This window comes from Vipera ursinii, assembly GCF_947247035.1.
Source record: "Vipera ursinii genome assembly, chromosome: 8".
NCBI classification, from domain to species: Eukaryota; Metazoa; Chordata; class Lepidosauria; order Squamata; family Viperidae; genus Vipera; species Vipera ursinii.
In genome coordinates this window covers 3,022,571-3,037,847 of record NC_139519.1, presented here as the reverse complement: position 1 = coordinate 3,037,847, position 15,277 = coordinate 3,022,571, and the positions used below count along the sequence as shown (strand labels likewise).

Here is a 15,277-nt window from a genome sequence, read left to right as displayed (position 1 = left end):
ATTTTGCACGTGAGGTCTTGGGTGAAATTGGCCCATTTTCCAATTCAGTCAGTGGCAAATTGCCTTTGGTTGTAGCAGAGATGGCCGTTTTATTTTCATGGAAGATTCCCCTGGGCCTTCTTCTCACTCTTTCCTTCTGGCTGCCCTCTCACGTTGCAGGTTGCTTTCAGAAGGGGTGGGCCTAGCACCTGAGACTGTTGCTTGCAAAACGGATTCACAAGTAAGCTTAGGAGCTCATACTGGAATTGGAATTTCCGTAGGTGGAAATTGCTCACCTCAAGGGAGAAGAAACTGAATTGGTCTCTACTTGCTCTCATTTCAAGTGAAGAGAGTAATCTGAATTCCAAGGAGGGTGAAAGTAAGAGGGTGAGAGTCACGTGGCAATCAGACGGGCAGCATATAAATCTAATAAAAGAAGGGAGTTTGCTTTCCATAGCCAGTCTTCTCAAGAGGGAAAGAGCTGCCACAGTGCAAACAACTTACCAGAGTGTCCTATGATCTTCCCTGCTGCCCCTCCCCCATTGACTTTGCTTTTGGAAAGCCACAGGGCTGAAATGGCCATAACTTTGAAGACTAGTCTTGTTCAGTGCCATTGTAACTTCAAATGGTCACTGAATGAGTGGTTGTTAACGAAGAACACCCCCACCCCCCAAAAAAAGCCAGCAAGGGCTTGCCTGTAAATAAATGTGAGATTGGGGAGAGGAATGCTTCCTAGGGACTGATCAAGATAAAAGGGAAAGGATCCTGCAGCTGACCAAAGGATCCACCCTAACTAATCAGGCAGTAAAAGGAGATGGCAAGAGATTTGTACTTTCGGACTTGCAAGATTCTGTTAAAAAGGTAAAGGTTCCCCTGCACATGCGTGCTAGTCATTTCCAATTCTAGGGACCGGTGCTCATCTCCGTTTCAAAGCCGAAGAGCCAGCGCTTGTCCAAGGATGTCTCCGTGGTCATGTGGCTGGCGTGACTAGACACCAAAGGCGCACGGAACGCTGTTACCTTCCCACCATAGTGGTCCCTATTTTTCTACTTGCATTTTTATGTGCTTTCGAACTGCTAGGTTGGCAGAAGCTGGGACGAGTAACAGGTGCTCACTCTGCTACGCGGCACTCGGGATTCGACCCGCCAAACTGCCGACCATCTGATCGACAAGCTCAGCGTCCTAACCCACTGAGCCACTGCGTTCCTATTCTGTTAATATGGCCTTACAATAAAGTAGAATTAGTTCATCTGGCCATGTTTCCTCTCTGGTCTGTTTAGGAGTCTGACATTGCTCACATTCTTGATCTCAGCATACCCAGCATGCTCTCCTTCCCCTTGGGATGTTGGGCATTCAGACAAGGCCAGGGCAAGGGGTGTCTTCCGAGGGGAGATGCCCTTCAGGAGATCAGCATTTCCTTGTCATTTTGCTCAAGGCTGTTAACAGAGGACTGTGCCTTTCTTTAGCCTTGATGTACCTGTCAGCTCCTGACTCGGGGCACTATGAGAGCAACTTGCTCAGGGCTGTCTGGTGAGATCCCAGGGATGCATGTGGGTGCTCAGTTATTCGAGTGTGGCAGGAGAAAAATCATATCAAGTGTCTTAAATTGCACGGCCAGGGAGTCATCAGGACTTGTGTAGCCAGCATAGTCTAGTGGTGGAAGTGTTGGACTGGCAGAGAGGAAGCCAGCCCCCCCCCGAGGGCCTTTGAGCCAGCTCCTTTCTCTTAGCCCAGGGGTAGGCAACCTTTGCTCTTTTATGACTCATGGACTTCAACTCCCAGAATTCCTGAGCCGGCTGGCTCTGGAATTCTGGGAGTTGAAGTCCATGAGTCATAAAAGAGCTGAGGTTGCCTACCCCTGTCTTAGCCCAACCAACTTTACAGGATTGCTGTGAGGAAAGAAGGACTTCTTGTGTACTTCCTTGAACTCCTGAACAATAGGGGAAACATTATTCTAATAAAATATGAATGTAAACAAAATCCAGTAATAGAATCTTAAAGTTTGTTGTTGTTAGCTGCAAAGTCCTGTCCGACCCATCGCGAACCTATGGACAACGTTCCTCCAGGCCTTCCTGTCCTCTACCATCTTCTGGAGTCCATTTAAGCTCACGCCTCCTGCTTCAGGGACTCCATCCAGCCACCTCATTCTCTGTCGTCCCCTTCTTCTCTTGCCCTCCACCTTTCCCAGCATGAGGCTCTTCTCCAGTGAATCTTAAAGTTAGAAGGTCCATTTAGGCCATCTGGTTCAATGCAAGTTTCTGCTAAAAGCAGGAATCCAATTTCACGTTTCCTGGACAGATGACTGTCCTACCTTTGCAGATCAGGGTTAATGATTCTGGTTCTCAACTGCTCATATGTTAGGGAGGTGTTTTTTTAAAAAAAAACCACTTAAATTTGGATTTGGCCTTTCTGCAATTTTAAAACATTATTTTATATCCTGAGAAAGAATAGGTCTGTATCTGTTGTAATTTAATTACATTTTGTCCCACTTAGTGAAACAACTTTGCTGTATCTTCCTCAGGACAGGTCTCTAGATGCATGAAGGCAGATATTGAGCATCTCCACAATCTCTGGCTCTAAAGATCAATGTACCTAAAACTTCCAAATGTTCTTCATAGAATAGAATAGAATAATAGAATAACAGTGTTGGAAGGGATCTTGGAGGTCTTCTAGTCCAACCCTGTGCTTGAGCAGGAAGCCCTATACCATTTCAGACAAATGGTTGTCCTATCTATTCTTTAAAACCTCGTGATGGAGGACCCACAACTTCCGGAGGCAAACCGGTCCAGTGATTAATTGTTCTAACTATCAGGAAATTTCTCCTTCGTTCTGGTTGGCTCGTTTCTTGATCAGTTTTCATCTTCTTCTCCTGCCTTCAGATGCTTTGGAGAATAGGCTGAGCCCTTCTCGTTTGTGGCAGATATTGGAACACAGCTAGTATGTCGCTCTTGTCCTTCTTCTCATTAAACTAGACACACAATTCCTGCAACCGTTTTAGCCTAATCATTTTTGTTGCTTTCCTCTGCACTCTATCAACCTCTTTTTTATATTGTGGCGACAAAATGGATGCAATATTCCAAGTGCGGTCTTACCAAGGCATTATAAAGCAGTACTAACACTTAACATGATATTGATTCTATTCCTGTCTTAATGCAGCCAAGGATGGCATTGGCTTTTTTGGTGGCTGCTGGCTCATATTTTAAATTATTGTCCACTAGGACTCTGAGATCCCTCTCACAGTTGCTGCTGTTGAGTCAGGTTCTACCTATTCTATACCTCTACATTTGGTTTTCCCTGCCTAAGCGTAAAACCTTACTTTTCTTACACTTTAATTTTATTTTGTCAGATAGGGCCTAGTGTTCAAGTCTGTCAAGATCCATCTGGATCTTGACCCTGTCTTCTGGGGTGTTGGCTATTCTTACCAGTTTAGTGTTGTCTGTAAATTTAATGAGTTCCCTTTCTGTTCACACATCTAAATTGTTTATGAAGATTACTTGGCTTAAGGCAGAAACTTGGGATATCCCACTGCTTAGTTCCCTCCATGTAGACATAGTTCTATTAAGGACTACACATTGCATGTGATTGGTCAGGCAGTTCATGATTTTCTTTCCTTCCAGGACCCTTAAAATTCCTTGCTAGCTATACTCTAGTTTATCAATGTCCTTCCTAAAAAATGGTACCCAGAAATGAAGCCATTTTTTTTAGCATAATAAGGAGGACTTCTCTTGATCTTGACAGAGAATATGGATGACGATGATGATGATGATGGTGGTGGTGGTGATGATGATATAATTGCATTTGCATTTTTAGCAGCTGCATCAGGCTGTTGGCTCATGCTCAGTTTGTGATCTACTAAGACAGTCACATACATTTGTATATATTGCTGTCCACTTTCTCTTCCTGCATCCTATAATTATGATTTTGGTTTTTCCTGCTCTGTGAAGGTTTTGCATTTGTTCTTATTGGAATTTATCTTGCTGGACCCTCCTCCATCATTGCTGCTTGTCCCTTGAAGTTTAGCACTCTCCTCTAATACATTTGCCCCCACCACACCATTTCTATGTCATCTGAAAATGTAACGGTTTGAAATATTTTCTAGTCCCTCGTTCAGATCGCTTACAAAGATGGCCATGGAATGTACCATTTGGCATTTCCCATATGCTGATTTTATTTTAATTCAAGTTGATAAATTAAGGTAAAAGTGACATACTTCTTCCAGTAGAGTAGTTTCTCTTAATTTTATTTCATATTCTGCAAACTTTTCCATGCGGTGTTTCTGTTTTATATTTTTATGTGTTTTTCTTCTTTTTAGAGCAAGTTTTAAAAAAGATTCTTGCTCAGGTAGCCCCATCATTGTCTGTTATGTTGATGTTGTGCCTTTTTTCCATCAGGTATGGTGAGAAGGGGAAAGCCATCCGAATTGAAAAGGTGATCTATACCGGGAAGGAAGGAAAGAGTTCTCGCGGCTGCCCTATCGCAAAATGGGTCAGTGAGGAAAATGCAACATATCCTAGAGCAGGGTTTCTCAACCTTGGCCACTTGAAGATATGTAGACTGCTGGCTGGGGAATTCTGGGAGTTGAAGTCCAGACATCTTCAAGTGGCCAAGGTTGAGAAACGCTGTCCTAGAGAGTTGAAAAGAACATTGTTATTTGTGTATGAGGTTCTGTCTTTTTAACTGCATTTGTGTAAAGATGGTAAGTTTTGATTGGAGTGGCCTCTAAGCTCTTCAAATAACTAGAAGGAAAAAAGTTGATGGGGGTATCTTTTAACTTTGATAGCTCAGGGTCCCCATGCTGGACCATAAGAAAGGCTGAGCGCCAAAGAATGGTGGCCTTTGAACTATGGTGCTGGAGAAGACTCCTGCGAGTCACTTGGACTGCAAGGCGATCAAACCAGTCAGTCCTAGAGGAGATCAAACCTGACTGTTCTTTAGAAGGCCAGATCCTGAAGTTGAAACTCAAATCCTTTGGCCACCTAATGAGAAGGAAGGACTCATGAGAAGAGCCTAATGCTGGGAAAGATTGAGGGCAAGAGAAGAAGGGGACGACAGAGAATGAGGTGGCTGGATGGAGTCACTGAAGCAGTAGGCGTGAGCTTAAATGGACTCCAGAAGATGGTAGAGGACAGGAAGGCCTGGAGGAACGTTGTCCATGGGGTTGTGATGGGTCAGACACGACTTTGCAGCTAACAACAACAACAAAGCCAGTCATTTACCTTTTGCAAGAGTGCAGCCACGGGAGAAGTTCTAACCTTCAAGTCCTCTGGCTTGAGGCTTGTCCACCCAGCCAGCCTGGCCTGCAGAATAGGGAGCAGGGCCGTATCCAGGTGAGCTTGGGCTTCCTACAGTAGTCCACTGTCGGAAGCCCAACCTTTGGCATGGCATGGCTTTGTCTAGCCAAGTTGCCTTGTTCAGGGAGGTAATCCAGCCTGCTGAAGGAACAGAAGGGGAGTCCTTTGTGTGGCCAGCCAACATCTTTGCTTGCATTCCAGGTCATCAGGAGGCACAATGTGGAGGAGAAACTGCTGTGCCTGGTGAGACATCGTGCTGGCCATCACTGCCAGAATGCTGTCATAATCATCTTGATCTTGGCTTGGGAGGGAATCCCTCGGACCCTGGGGGACACGCTCTATCAGGAGCTCACTGACACACTCACAAAATTTGGAAACGCTACCACTCGGCGATGTGGGCTAAATGATGAGTAAGTTTGTCTGGCTCTTTCCTAAGATTTGAGATTATATTATGATGCAGTTGCATTATCAACAATTAGTGATTGGTTTAATTTAATAGATGAAAGAATATTGAATATTGAGGGGTACGACCTATTGTATGGATGGCATGCATGTCTAATTTATGACAGAAAAGTGGACAATGTCTTTAAGACTCCTATTTTAAGGAATGCTTTGTTGCGTGTTTGGAAAAGTACCAATATATATTAAATAATAAAATGCCTATATGGGCAATACCCAGACATGCAATAGGAAATATAAATGTGGAGCAGAAACAAGATGTGATTACTTATAAAGAACTTCTTAGTATGGAAGGGAATATTTTGAAACTGAAACCTTTAAATGTTTTAAAGCAGGGGTGTCATTGAGGGCCGCATCAGCATTGCGGTTGCCCTCAGGGGGCCGGGTGGGTATGGCCAGGGTGGGCGTGGCCTACTGGGTGGGCGTGGCCAGGGTGCGTGTGGCCTACTGGGTGGGCATGGCCAGCTCTACATCATTCGCATCAAGGGTGCCTATGGGGGCCTGGGCAGGAGTGGGACAGATCTGAGGGTCAAGGCAGTCAGGGCCGTTCCCTCACTGTTTCCAGGATGGCTTCGTGGGCCGCATGAAACCACTTTGCGGGCCGGATCCGGACCCCGGGCCTTGTGTTTGACATGTCTGTTTTAAAGGAAGAAAAGATAGTACAGACTTAGTACAATTACAAGCTAGATGGAAAGAAGATCAGAAAATTGGTATAATAAAAGTTGATGAAAATTTGATAAAGCAAATTAGAGATCAAAGTCAATCGCATATAAAAAGGTTATATAATGCTCTTATAGAGACTGATTCAGAATCGGAGTTAGTTAAAGATTGTATGATAAAATGGGCTCAGGATATTCAAGAGCCCATATTGATGGATACTTGGGAAAAAATTTGGGTTAGAAATGTAAAATTTACACAAGCACAAAACCTAAGAGAGAATTTTTATAAGATGTTTTATAGATGGCATTTAGATCCTAAAAAGTTAGCATCTATGTATTCAAATCAACCACCTAAGTGTTGGAGATGTGGTAGTGAAGAGGCAACTTATTATCATATATGGTGGACATGTAAACATGTTAAAGCCTTTTGGATAAAAATATGGTGGATTTTTCAGAAAGTTTTTAAGAAAAAAATAAGATTTACTCCGCAGCTATTCTTATTGGGGATTATTTCGGATTGTACTGTTATAGAAACTAAATTAATGTTACACTTAACGGCAGCCAGACTGTTGGTGGCGCAACACTGGAAGAAAGAAGATTTACCTACAATAGATCAATGGATACCGTACTTAAAGTAATGGACGTAGCTGAAATGGCAAAAGTTTCAGCATATTTGAAAGAACAGTCACAAGAAAAATATATTTTGGAATGGAAAAGATGGATTGATTATATTCAAAACAAATATGGGACTAAAAAGTTTCAAATAGCATATGGATAATTTTTAACAATTATAGAAGTGTTATTATAATTACTTTAGTTTTGTTATAAGGGAGTTAAAGGGTGGAAGGTTTGTTAACATAATAGATATTTAGCATATGCTTGCATAAGATTGCTATATGTAATACCCTGTATTCTGCTTTGGGAAGTCTGGAGGGGGGAAGCGGGGAGGGTTGATGGGGAGGGGGGGTTATTATTAAAATTTTGTAAAACTTTTCAATAAAAAAAGGAATAAAACCAGCAAAGGAAAAAAATATATTCATAATAAATAGACAATTGGCAGGTGAGAAATAAACCACCCCCCTCCCTAATCATTGGCAGTAATGCCTTACAAAATACAAAATCAAAGTAATTCACAACAGACACTCTGAGCCGTGTCCTTAGGGTCTTGTAAAAGACCATTTTCTGATTTCTTCCTGGATGTCACCAAGTGCCATGCTTCTCCCCTTCTGGATAGGATGGGATGGATAAAGGTGCTTCCACAAATAACTTGGTCCCATGCCAGGGAAAGCCTTATGGATAACTATAAACTACAGGTACCAACACTTTGAATTGGATCTGGAACCAGGGCAGCTTGAGAGCAGAAGTGCATAGATTATGAGGTGCCCGTTGCTACTTGCACCGCTAGATTTCCTAATAAATGCAGCTTCTGGATGGTCTTCAAGGGTAGTCCACATAGAAGTGCATTGCAATAGTCCATTTGGACTCTGAATTAACTGTAATTAAGACATGCATGACTACACACAGAGCCTCCCAATCTCAGAATGGATGCATGTTGGTGGGTGAAGCAAAGCTGTGTAAAGGCTCTCCTGGTCAAAATTGCCAGCTAGCCCTTGAATAGGACACCTTCCCTATTGTTTAAGGCTTCTGTTGGGGTCTGTGCAACCTTATCAGAACAACATAAAGGTAAAGGTAAAGGTTCCCCCACACATGCGTGCTAGTCGTTTCTGACTCTAGGGGCCGGTGTTCATCTCCGTTTCAAAGCTGAAGAGCCAGCGCTTGTCTGAGGACGTCTCCGTGGTCATGTGGCCGGCATGACTAGACACCAAAGGCGCACGGAACGTTGTTACCTTCCCACCGTAGTGGTCCATATTTTTCTACTTGCCTTTTTACGTGCTTCCGAACTGCTAGGTTGGCAGAAGCTGGGACGAGTAACAGGCGCTCACTCTGTTATGTGGCACTTGGGATTCGACCCGCCAAACTGCCGACCTGATCGACAAGCTCAGCGTCCTAACCCACTGAGCCACCGCGTCCCTATAACATAAAGGTAGTCCTCACTTAACTTTCCTAATTGGGACTGGACATATATAGAATCCCCCTAACTGACTTGCTCAAACAGAAAAAGCTGCTTGCATAAGCAGCAAAATGTTTCAAACAAAAGAGAAAAGTTCAGTTGCCATGATTCAGCTTCCAGATTTCCAAGTTTAGCTGGATGATTGAGAATCTTCATTGACTGTGGGCAAGACTTTTCCCACACCTCAACAGCAACTCTCCCTGGAAGAAGAAAACTAGTGTGACCTAGTGCCACTCATTCCTGACCCTGAAGCCAGGATATCGTGATATCATAAGGATATCATGATTATTAGTACCCAAAGGTTTATTATGAGCACTACCTATATTGTGTCAATTGCATTTGCTTAGGAAACTGCTGATGATGCTGTGCTCTTGGTTCTCTGGTCTTCTGTCTGGGGTGGGCAGCCTAGGACTCCTTTGTAAGCCTATGATTCCCCCCTCCCTTTGGATTCATTGCAGCCGAACCTGTGCATGTCAAGGCAAGGATCCCAACACCTGTGGTGCTTCCTTCTCCTTTGGCTGCTCTTGGAGCATGTATTTCAACGGGTGCAAATATGCGCGGAGCAAAACACCCAGGAAATTCAGATTACAGGGAGACAATCCCAAGGAGGTTAGTGTCCTGGTCATTCTTGTTCTAGAGGGATTTATTGGAACCTCCTAGTTTAACAGATGGAAGAGTAACAGGGAAGGGCGATGGTTTTGAGGAGGGGCTTTCCCTCCAGGTAGGCAGCCTGAAATACCGTAGACTGGTTTCTTGCTTTCCCAAGAATCAATAATCGTACAAATAATCATAACTTTTATTGATTAGTTCAAAGATGTTTACTTGGAAGGAAGAACCACGTACATCGGATTTTCTCCCAAGGTTTCAGCCTGAGTCATGGAAGAAACTTACATGTTCAAACAAAAAGAAACCACATTATCTAATGCTATGTAAGGCTGCAGAATGTACTTTTTAAAGACTGTATTCTCAGCTCATCCATCCTGTGGCAATGTTTGGGCAGAGGTTTCTCCTAGAGTGAACTGCTTTGAAAACCCCATAAAAGTACCTTTGGGAAGAAGTTGGGGCAAACTGCATTTTATATATAATAGGAAATAATGAGGGATTGACTCATTATTTAAAAAAGAAGCTCTCTTTTTAAAAAGATTTGCATTTTTACAAAGGACTCAAGGTAGAGAACATATGTAATACTCCTCCCTCCTCTTATTTTTCCCACAACAAACAACCCCTGTGAGAGTGACCGGCCTAAAGTCACCCAGCTGATTTTCATGCCTAAAATGGGCTCGTTACTCACTGTCTCTTGGTTTCTAGCCTGGTGCCCCAACCGCTAGACCAGACTGCCTGAGAAAGGACTAATAAGTTCAGAGAAGGAAAAGAGCCTTAATCAGTTGTTTTGACTTCCAAGTTCATGGGAATCCTGCTGGGTGTAGAAACAGTTACATGCAAAGCTCATAGTTGTGCAACACATACCTCGAATCGCGGGTTGGGAAGATGTGATTATGTTCACTTTCATTTGCTCTGCCTGAAGAAAGAAAGCGCCTTGCTCTGAGGAAAGGCAGTTGCTTTGCAGAAAAACTGTTCAAGTTCAGTTCCTGCAGCAGACTTATTTCCAAAGGAACTTGGGGTAGAGAGAGGCAGAACTTCTAGGAGTTGCTAGTGACAGCACCAGGCTCACTGGAAATACTAAGGAGCTAATCTTGACCGTCTCTCCTTCCAGGAAGAAGTTCTCAGAAGAAGCTTCCAGGATTTAGCTACAGAGGTTGCACCACTGTATAAGAGACTGGCACCCCAGGCGTATCAAAACCAGGTGCCTTGATAACTTTTCCATGCTTTGATTGGGGCCCTCATAAGCATCTACCTAAGCAAAGGTCTGTCTACAAGTCACGTGACTCTTAGGAAAAGGGTTGCAGTCCCCAAATCTTGCAGGAATTGCTCCATCACAGAGTTTGCTTTTTCATGTGGAAGATGAGTTGCTCTTCCCTTTTGCTACAGTGGGGCAAAACTGCTCTCTTTGGCTTTTGGGAAATGCAGTACCTCTTTGTATAAAAAAAACCAGGAGAACATACATTTGGCCTCAGTTTTCTGTTTACCAGTTTGTTGTTTTCTTGTAAGAAAGCTGCTTTGCAACAAGCTGGAAGAGCTCTTTCTTGCAAGTAAGTCTGACTGCTTCTTGCATGGGTCCAGCTGCTCAGAGAGTCTCGCTTGCTTGAAAAGAGAATAAAAGCGAGGTTGTTCCTGATCCACTTGCCTATATGGGTTGGGTTTGCATATTGTACTTAGCCATGATGCATTTTGTGCTTGTGACTGATGACTCCTGCCATCGTGGTAGGCGTGACCCGGTCCTTATCTCTAAGCTGCCCTTCCTCGTGAATTCGCCATCTGCCCTTGATGATAGGAAGAAAATCTTCCGCTGCTCAGTTAGGGCCATTATAAAATGAAGTCTTGGCATTATCAAGAGACCAGATTACAGGCCTCCCAGATGACATGAGGCTTGACCCAAAACTACAATTCTCACAGCACTGGGGGCAACTGGTTGAGGGAACAGGTAGTCAGACCCAGCTGCTTTATCTTTTTTCACATTGGGGCCATAATGATGCAATAACACAAACTGCTTTTCTTCCCTTTGGATTAGGTTGCAAATGAGGATGTAGCAATAGATTGCCGACTGGGGCTGAAAGAGGGGCGGCCTTTTTCTGGAGTGACAGCATGCATGGATTTCTGTGCTCATGCACACAAGGACCAGCACAACCTATACAATGGGTGCACGGTGGTAAGGGGTGCTTTCATTTGTCTTCCGTTCTGCCTGTGAAATATTCCAGAAGGGCCAAAATCTTGTTAGACTGTCACAGGGAGGCAGCGAGCCTTAAAGATCGAAAAACAGTGGAAGCTTTCGTAAACTCCTTCTTCTCCTTCCAGTTCAAGCCTTTGAAATATTTGATAACCTATCTATGGATACTTCTGCCATAATTACTCTCTGCTGCTATTTTCCAGTAAGAAATATAAATTTTCCCCTTTGCATTTGAAAAACCACTTCAGTCCGTGTAGTCAGAATTTACTTAAACAAAAAAGAAAAGTGGCTTTATGCCACAAGGCTCAACTGGTGTTCTGTGTGGTCAACAGTAGAAAGAAAATCCTCAGAGAGTTTTGGAAAATGCCATTAAACCAGATATGTAGACACAGCTTGAATTAATTTCAAATGTTGGTAGTATGAGGCTAAAGCAGGGGTAGGCAACCTCGGCTCTTTTATGACTCATGGACTTCAACTCCCAGAATTCCTGAGTCAGCATAGCTGGCTAAAGGAATCCTGAGAGTGAAAGAGAGGGAACTTGGCAACTGAACTGAGATCAATCGCCATCACCCTGTGTTCTCTGGCGGGAAGCTGAACTGGGGCAATGCTAAATGTGGCCCATGGTCACTTTGGCACATGTCACACAATATAAGGAGGAGGTTTGTGGCGTCTCCCAGGATTCTGAACGTTAGTCATGTTGATTTGGAAAGTGAGAGCTGAAATGCAGCTGAAGGCACCAAGATTACAGACGATGAGGTGTCACTGCATTTGTAGTTCTTTTGCTACAAGGGACGAACAAGATTACAATTCTCTAAAGTTCATAACATGCAAGTTGATATGGTAAGAGCCATTTATCTGTCCAAAAAGGTTAGGGTAGACCCAACTGACAGCAGAATTGCAAAAGTCACAGAAATGTTAATCAGTTAGAGAAGCCTTTTAGATATGGAGAGATCTCTAGGAAGAATTAAAGATTTTGTTTTCCAGGTCACCTGCCATCCTATTCGCTGTCATATTTACCTCCTCCACGACCCATTTAAAGCGTGGTGCTCATAATTCCCAAGTGTGATCTAAACAGAACTGAGTACAAGGGAACAATTATTGCACTTCTTGTGATTTGGATTAAATGCTTCTGTCGGTGCAACCCACAAGTTTGTTAGATGGTTTTAGCTGCTGTATCAAATAGCTTGCTTATATTCAAAGAGCCTCTGCTGAATATATTCTCATCAGTTGTGTCACCAAGCTGGGGTTCCCCAGTTCAGAACAACTGTTTTTTTTTCCTACCCAGACATTTCTGTTTGTCTCCCTCTGAAAATAAAATGATTTCCATTGGATCTGCAGTTATAAAAGTTTTAAAATCTGCTGCAAGGAGGAGTTCATACTGATGCCGTCATCAGAGAAAATGTTCCTTCCTTTCAACTTCAGTGACCGCAATAATATTCCACTCATCACTTTCTCCCATGAGGCCAGTTTTGTTGCACACCATCAGTTTATAGTAGAGATCTCTGGTTTCAGGCGAAAAGAAGCTATTTGCTGAACAGCCACAATTAGCATTTTCACTCTCTAGAGGATTGTCGCCCGTCCCTTTGGCCAGGATATGAGAAGGGCCAGCATTCTGCAGGCAATGGGGAGGCTTCTGCTGCCCTGCTGTGACCCCCCCAAGAATCCTATTCAGTCTCGGCTCCCCTTGCCACCCCCCCACCCCACCCCCCTTTTTGATCAAGTGGTCCACCAGGAGTGATTGGGAGGAAAGCAGCTGGGGTTCATCCTTCTTTTTCTGGGATCTGCAGGTTTTTCAGACTTCGTGGCTGCAGTTCAAGAGAGTCTCGGGCAAATATCCGTTTTTTTCTTCCTTCCTCTCAGCGATCTTTATGCAGTTTGCTTCTTCTCCTTTTCCCACGCGAGCGCACTCTTGGTTTGAGTCAGTGGAAAGGTAGGCAAACGAGAAGGAAACCTTCTGCCCCAAACAGAGACCAAAACGCTGTTTTTTTCCATTTGCAGTAGGAGTAGGATTCCAGCAGTGCCAAGTGGGGGGAGCCCAGATCGCTGGAGGAAGAGAAGCCCTTTCCCTGTTTCTTCCTAGCCCAGGGGTCGGCAACCTCGGCTCTTTTATGACTCATGGACTTCAACTCCCAGAATTCCTGAGCCAGCCATGCTGACTCGGGAATTCTGAGAGTTGAAGTCCATGAGTCATAAAAGAGCCGAGGTTTGCCTATCCCTGTCCTAGCCGTTTCTTTGTAGAAATCTGCCTGTAAGCAGAGGCACCTCCAGGAGTTTTCATTCCCCCCAGCAGGACGTGGCTGGTGTGCATTAATGGTGCTTGGATGTGTGGGTGTATGCCTATGAGAAGCAACTCCTGCAACTTTCTCCAGTCCAGAATGTGGCTGTCAGGCTTTTTTTTTGTTTCTGACTATGCAGAGGAGCTTTTTAGATCAGCCCTCTCCAGCTGGATGCTTTCCACACCTCACAGCTGCACCTTCCCTACTGCTCCGGCCAAAATGATTGCCATAATGCTGGCTGGACATGACAAGTAGGAGCTGAGACCAGCCCACGGAAAGGCTCGGAGAGGCTGCTGTTGTGCTGTTTTTGCATGTTGGAACTTCATGCATGGATGACTGTGTAGCTTGTCTTTCCAGGTGTGCACCTTGACAAAAGAAGACAATCGCACCCCTGGGAAAATTCCCGAGGACGAGCAACTGCATGTTCTTCCCTTGTACAAAATGTCCACCACAGATGAGTTTGGCAGTGAGGAGAATCAAGCTGCAAAAATGGGCACCGGGGCCATTCAGGTCCTCACTGCCTTCCCCAGAGAGGTGAGAAAGCTTCCTGAACCAGCCAAGTCCTGCAGGCAGAGGCAGCTGGAAGCCCGGAAAGCAGCTGCTGAAAAAAAGAAAATGCAGAAAGAGAAACTGATTACACCTGAGAAAATCAAGCAGGACATCCTTGAGCTCCCAACACTCCAACAGAATCCAGGTAAGGTCAGCGTAGGCCGTGTAATGGCCGGTCTTTGTAGCCGCAGAAGAAAGCCTGGTCCCAGGTCTGCTGGAGGTCAGGCTGTCAAGGGGGTCAAAGCAGAGCCCTAGCAATAGAGCACCCTCAGCCAAGGATCTCATCCCAGCGCTTGGAATGGCCCGAGCCAAGGCTTCTGTTCCCGTAGCTCTTGCTTTCCACACCGGTATGGCGGGTGGCGCTCAGATTTGTTTGGGTGACTGGCTCAGTAAGGAACGGTAGCCTATTCCCTGTCACTCCCATGGCATTCCTCCCAGCCATTTGTTATTTTTTAGCTTCCTAGTGGCTATATTCCTGCATCTGAAGAAGGTAGGATGGTCAAATGGAAGGACACTACTCAGAACTGGCCTCAGATTTTGCAGTCTCTTGCTGCTCCTACTGCATGAAGAAGAAGCAATTTAAGAGAGCCATGACAACCCCCCCCTTTTTTTTAACACTTGATCCTGATTCAGTTAACTTACGGAGATACTCTTCCTACCTTTTGCTTTATACAATCTTGTTATCCACTATGGCAGCTCTGGGTGCTTGTGTAGAAACATGACCTGTCATCAAGAATTCCAGAATGCTTTTCAGGTTTTTGCTGGAATCTTGCAGAGTTTTTGAACAATCACTTGTATAATGTGAGGACCTGTTCTACAACAGGGTTCCCAAGACATTGCGGTCTAGATGGTTTTATGCACTTCATTCTGCTTCAGCTTTTGCAGTTGATATCAGATGATGGCAAGCAAAGTAATTGGGCTCCATCACCTTAGTCATTTTTGTTCTGTTCTAATTCCTCCAAGGGCATATCAGGTTATTAATCACCAGGAACAGCCTAGAAAAACAGTAAATTATTACCTCATCTCCTTCTCCATGTATTGTCATATCAATTCTGTGAAATAGGTGAGGTTGACAGAGAGCAAAAAGCCTCACGGTTTTTAATAATTTAAAAGATGCTCCCAGAATTCCTCAGCCAAGTCCATGGCCCAGATTCAGTGCTTGTGCTAAGGAAGTCAGTGACTCTGCAAATTCACATCGGTTCCTTTTG

The 15,277-nt window shown here is 44.3% G+C and overlaps 1 protein-coding gene across 1 annotated transcript in view; it reads left to right on the top strand.

Moving 5' to 3' along the window:
• TET3 (tet methylcytosine dioxygenase 3) overlaps window positions 1-15,277 on the top strand; it is an 88,969-nt gene that overhangs the window by 64,090 nt on the left and 9,602 nt on the right. Inside the window, exons 4-9 of the mRNA XM_083368588.1 lie at window positions 4,371-4,464; window positions 5,472-5,680; window positions 8,918-9,068; window positions 10,174-10,263; window positions 11,089-11,226; window positions 13,878-14,214. Of these exons, the coding sequence (XP_083224714.1) occupies window positions 4,371-4,464; window positions 5,472-5,680; window positions 8,918-9,068; window positions 10,174-10,263; window positions 11,089-11,226; window positions 13,878-14,214 (1,019 nt within the window). The remainder of the gene's footprint in view (window positions 1-4,370; window positions 4,465-5,471; window positions 5,681-8,917; window positions 9,069-10,173; window positions 10,264-11,088; window positions 11,227-13,877; window positions 14,215-15,277) is intronic.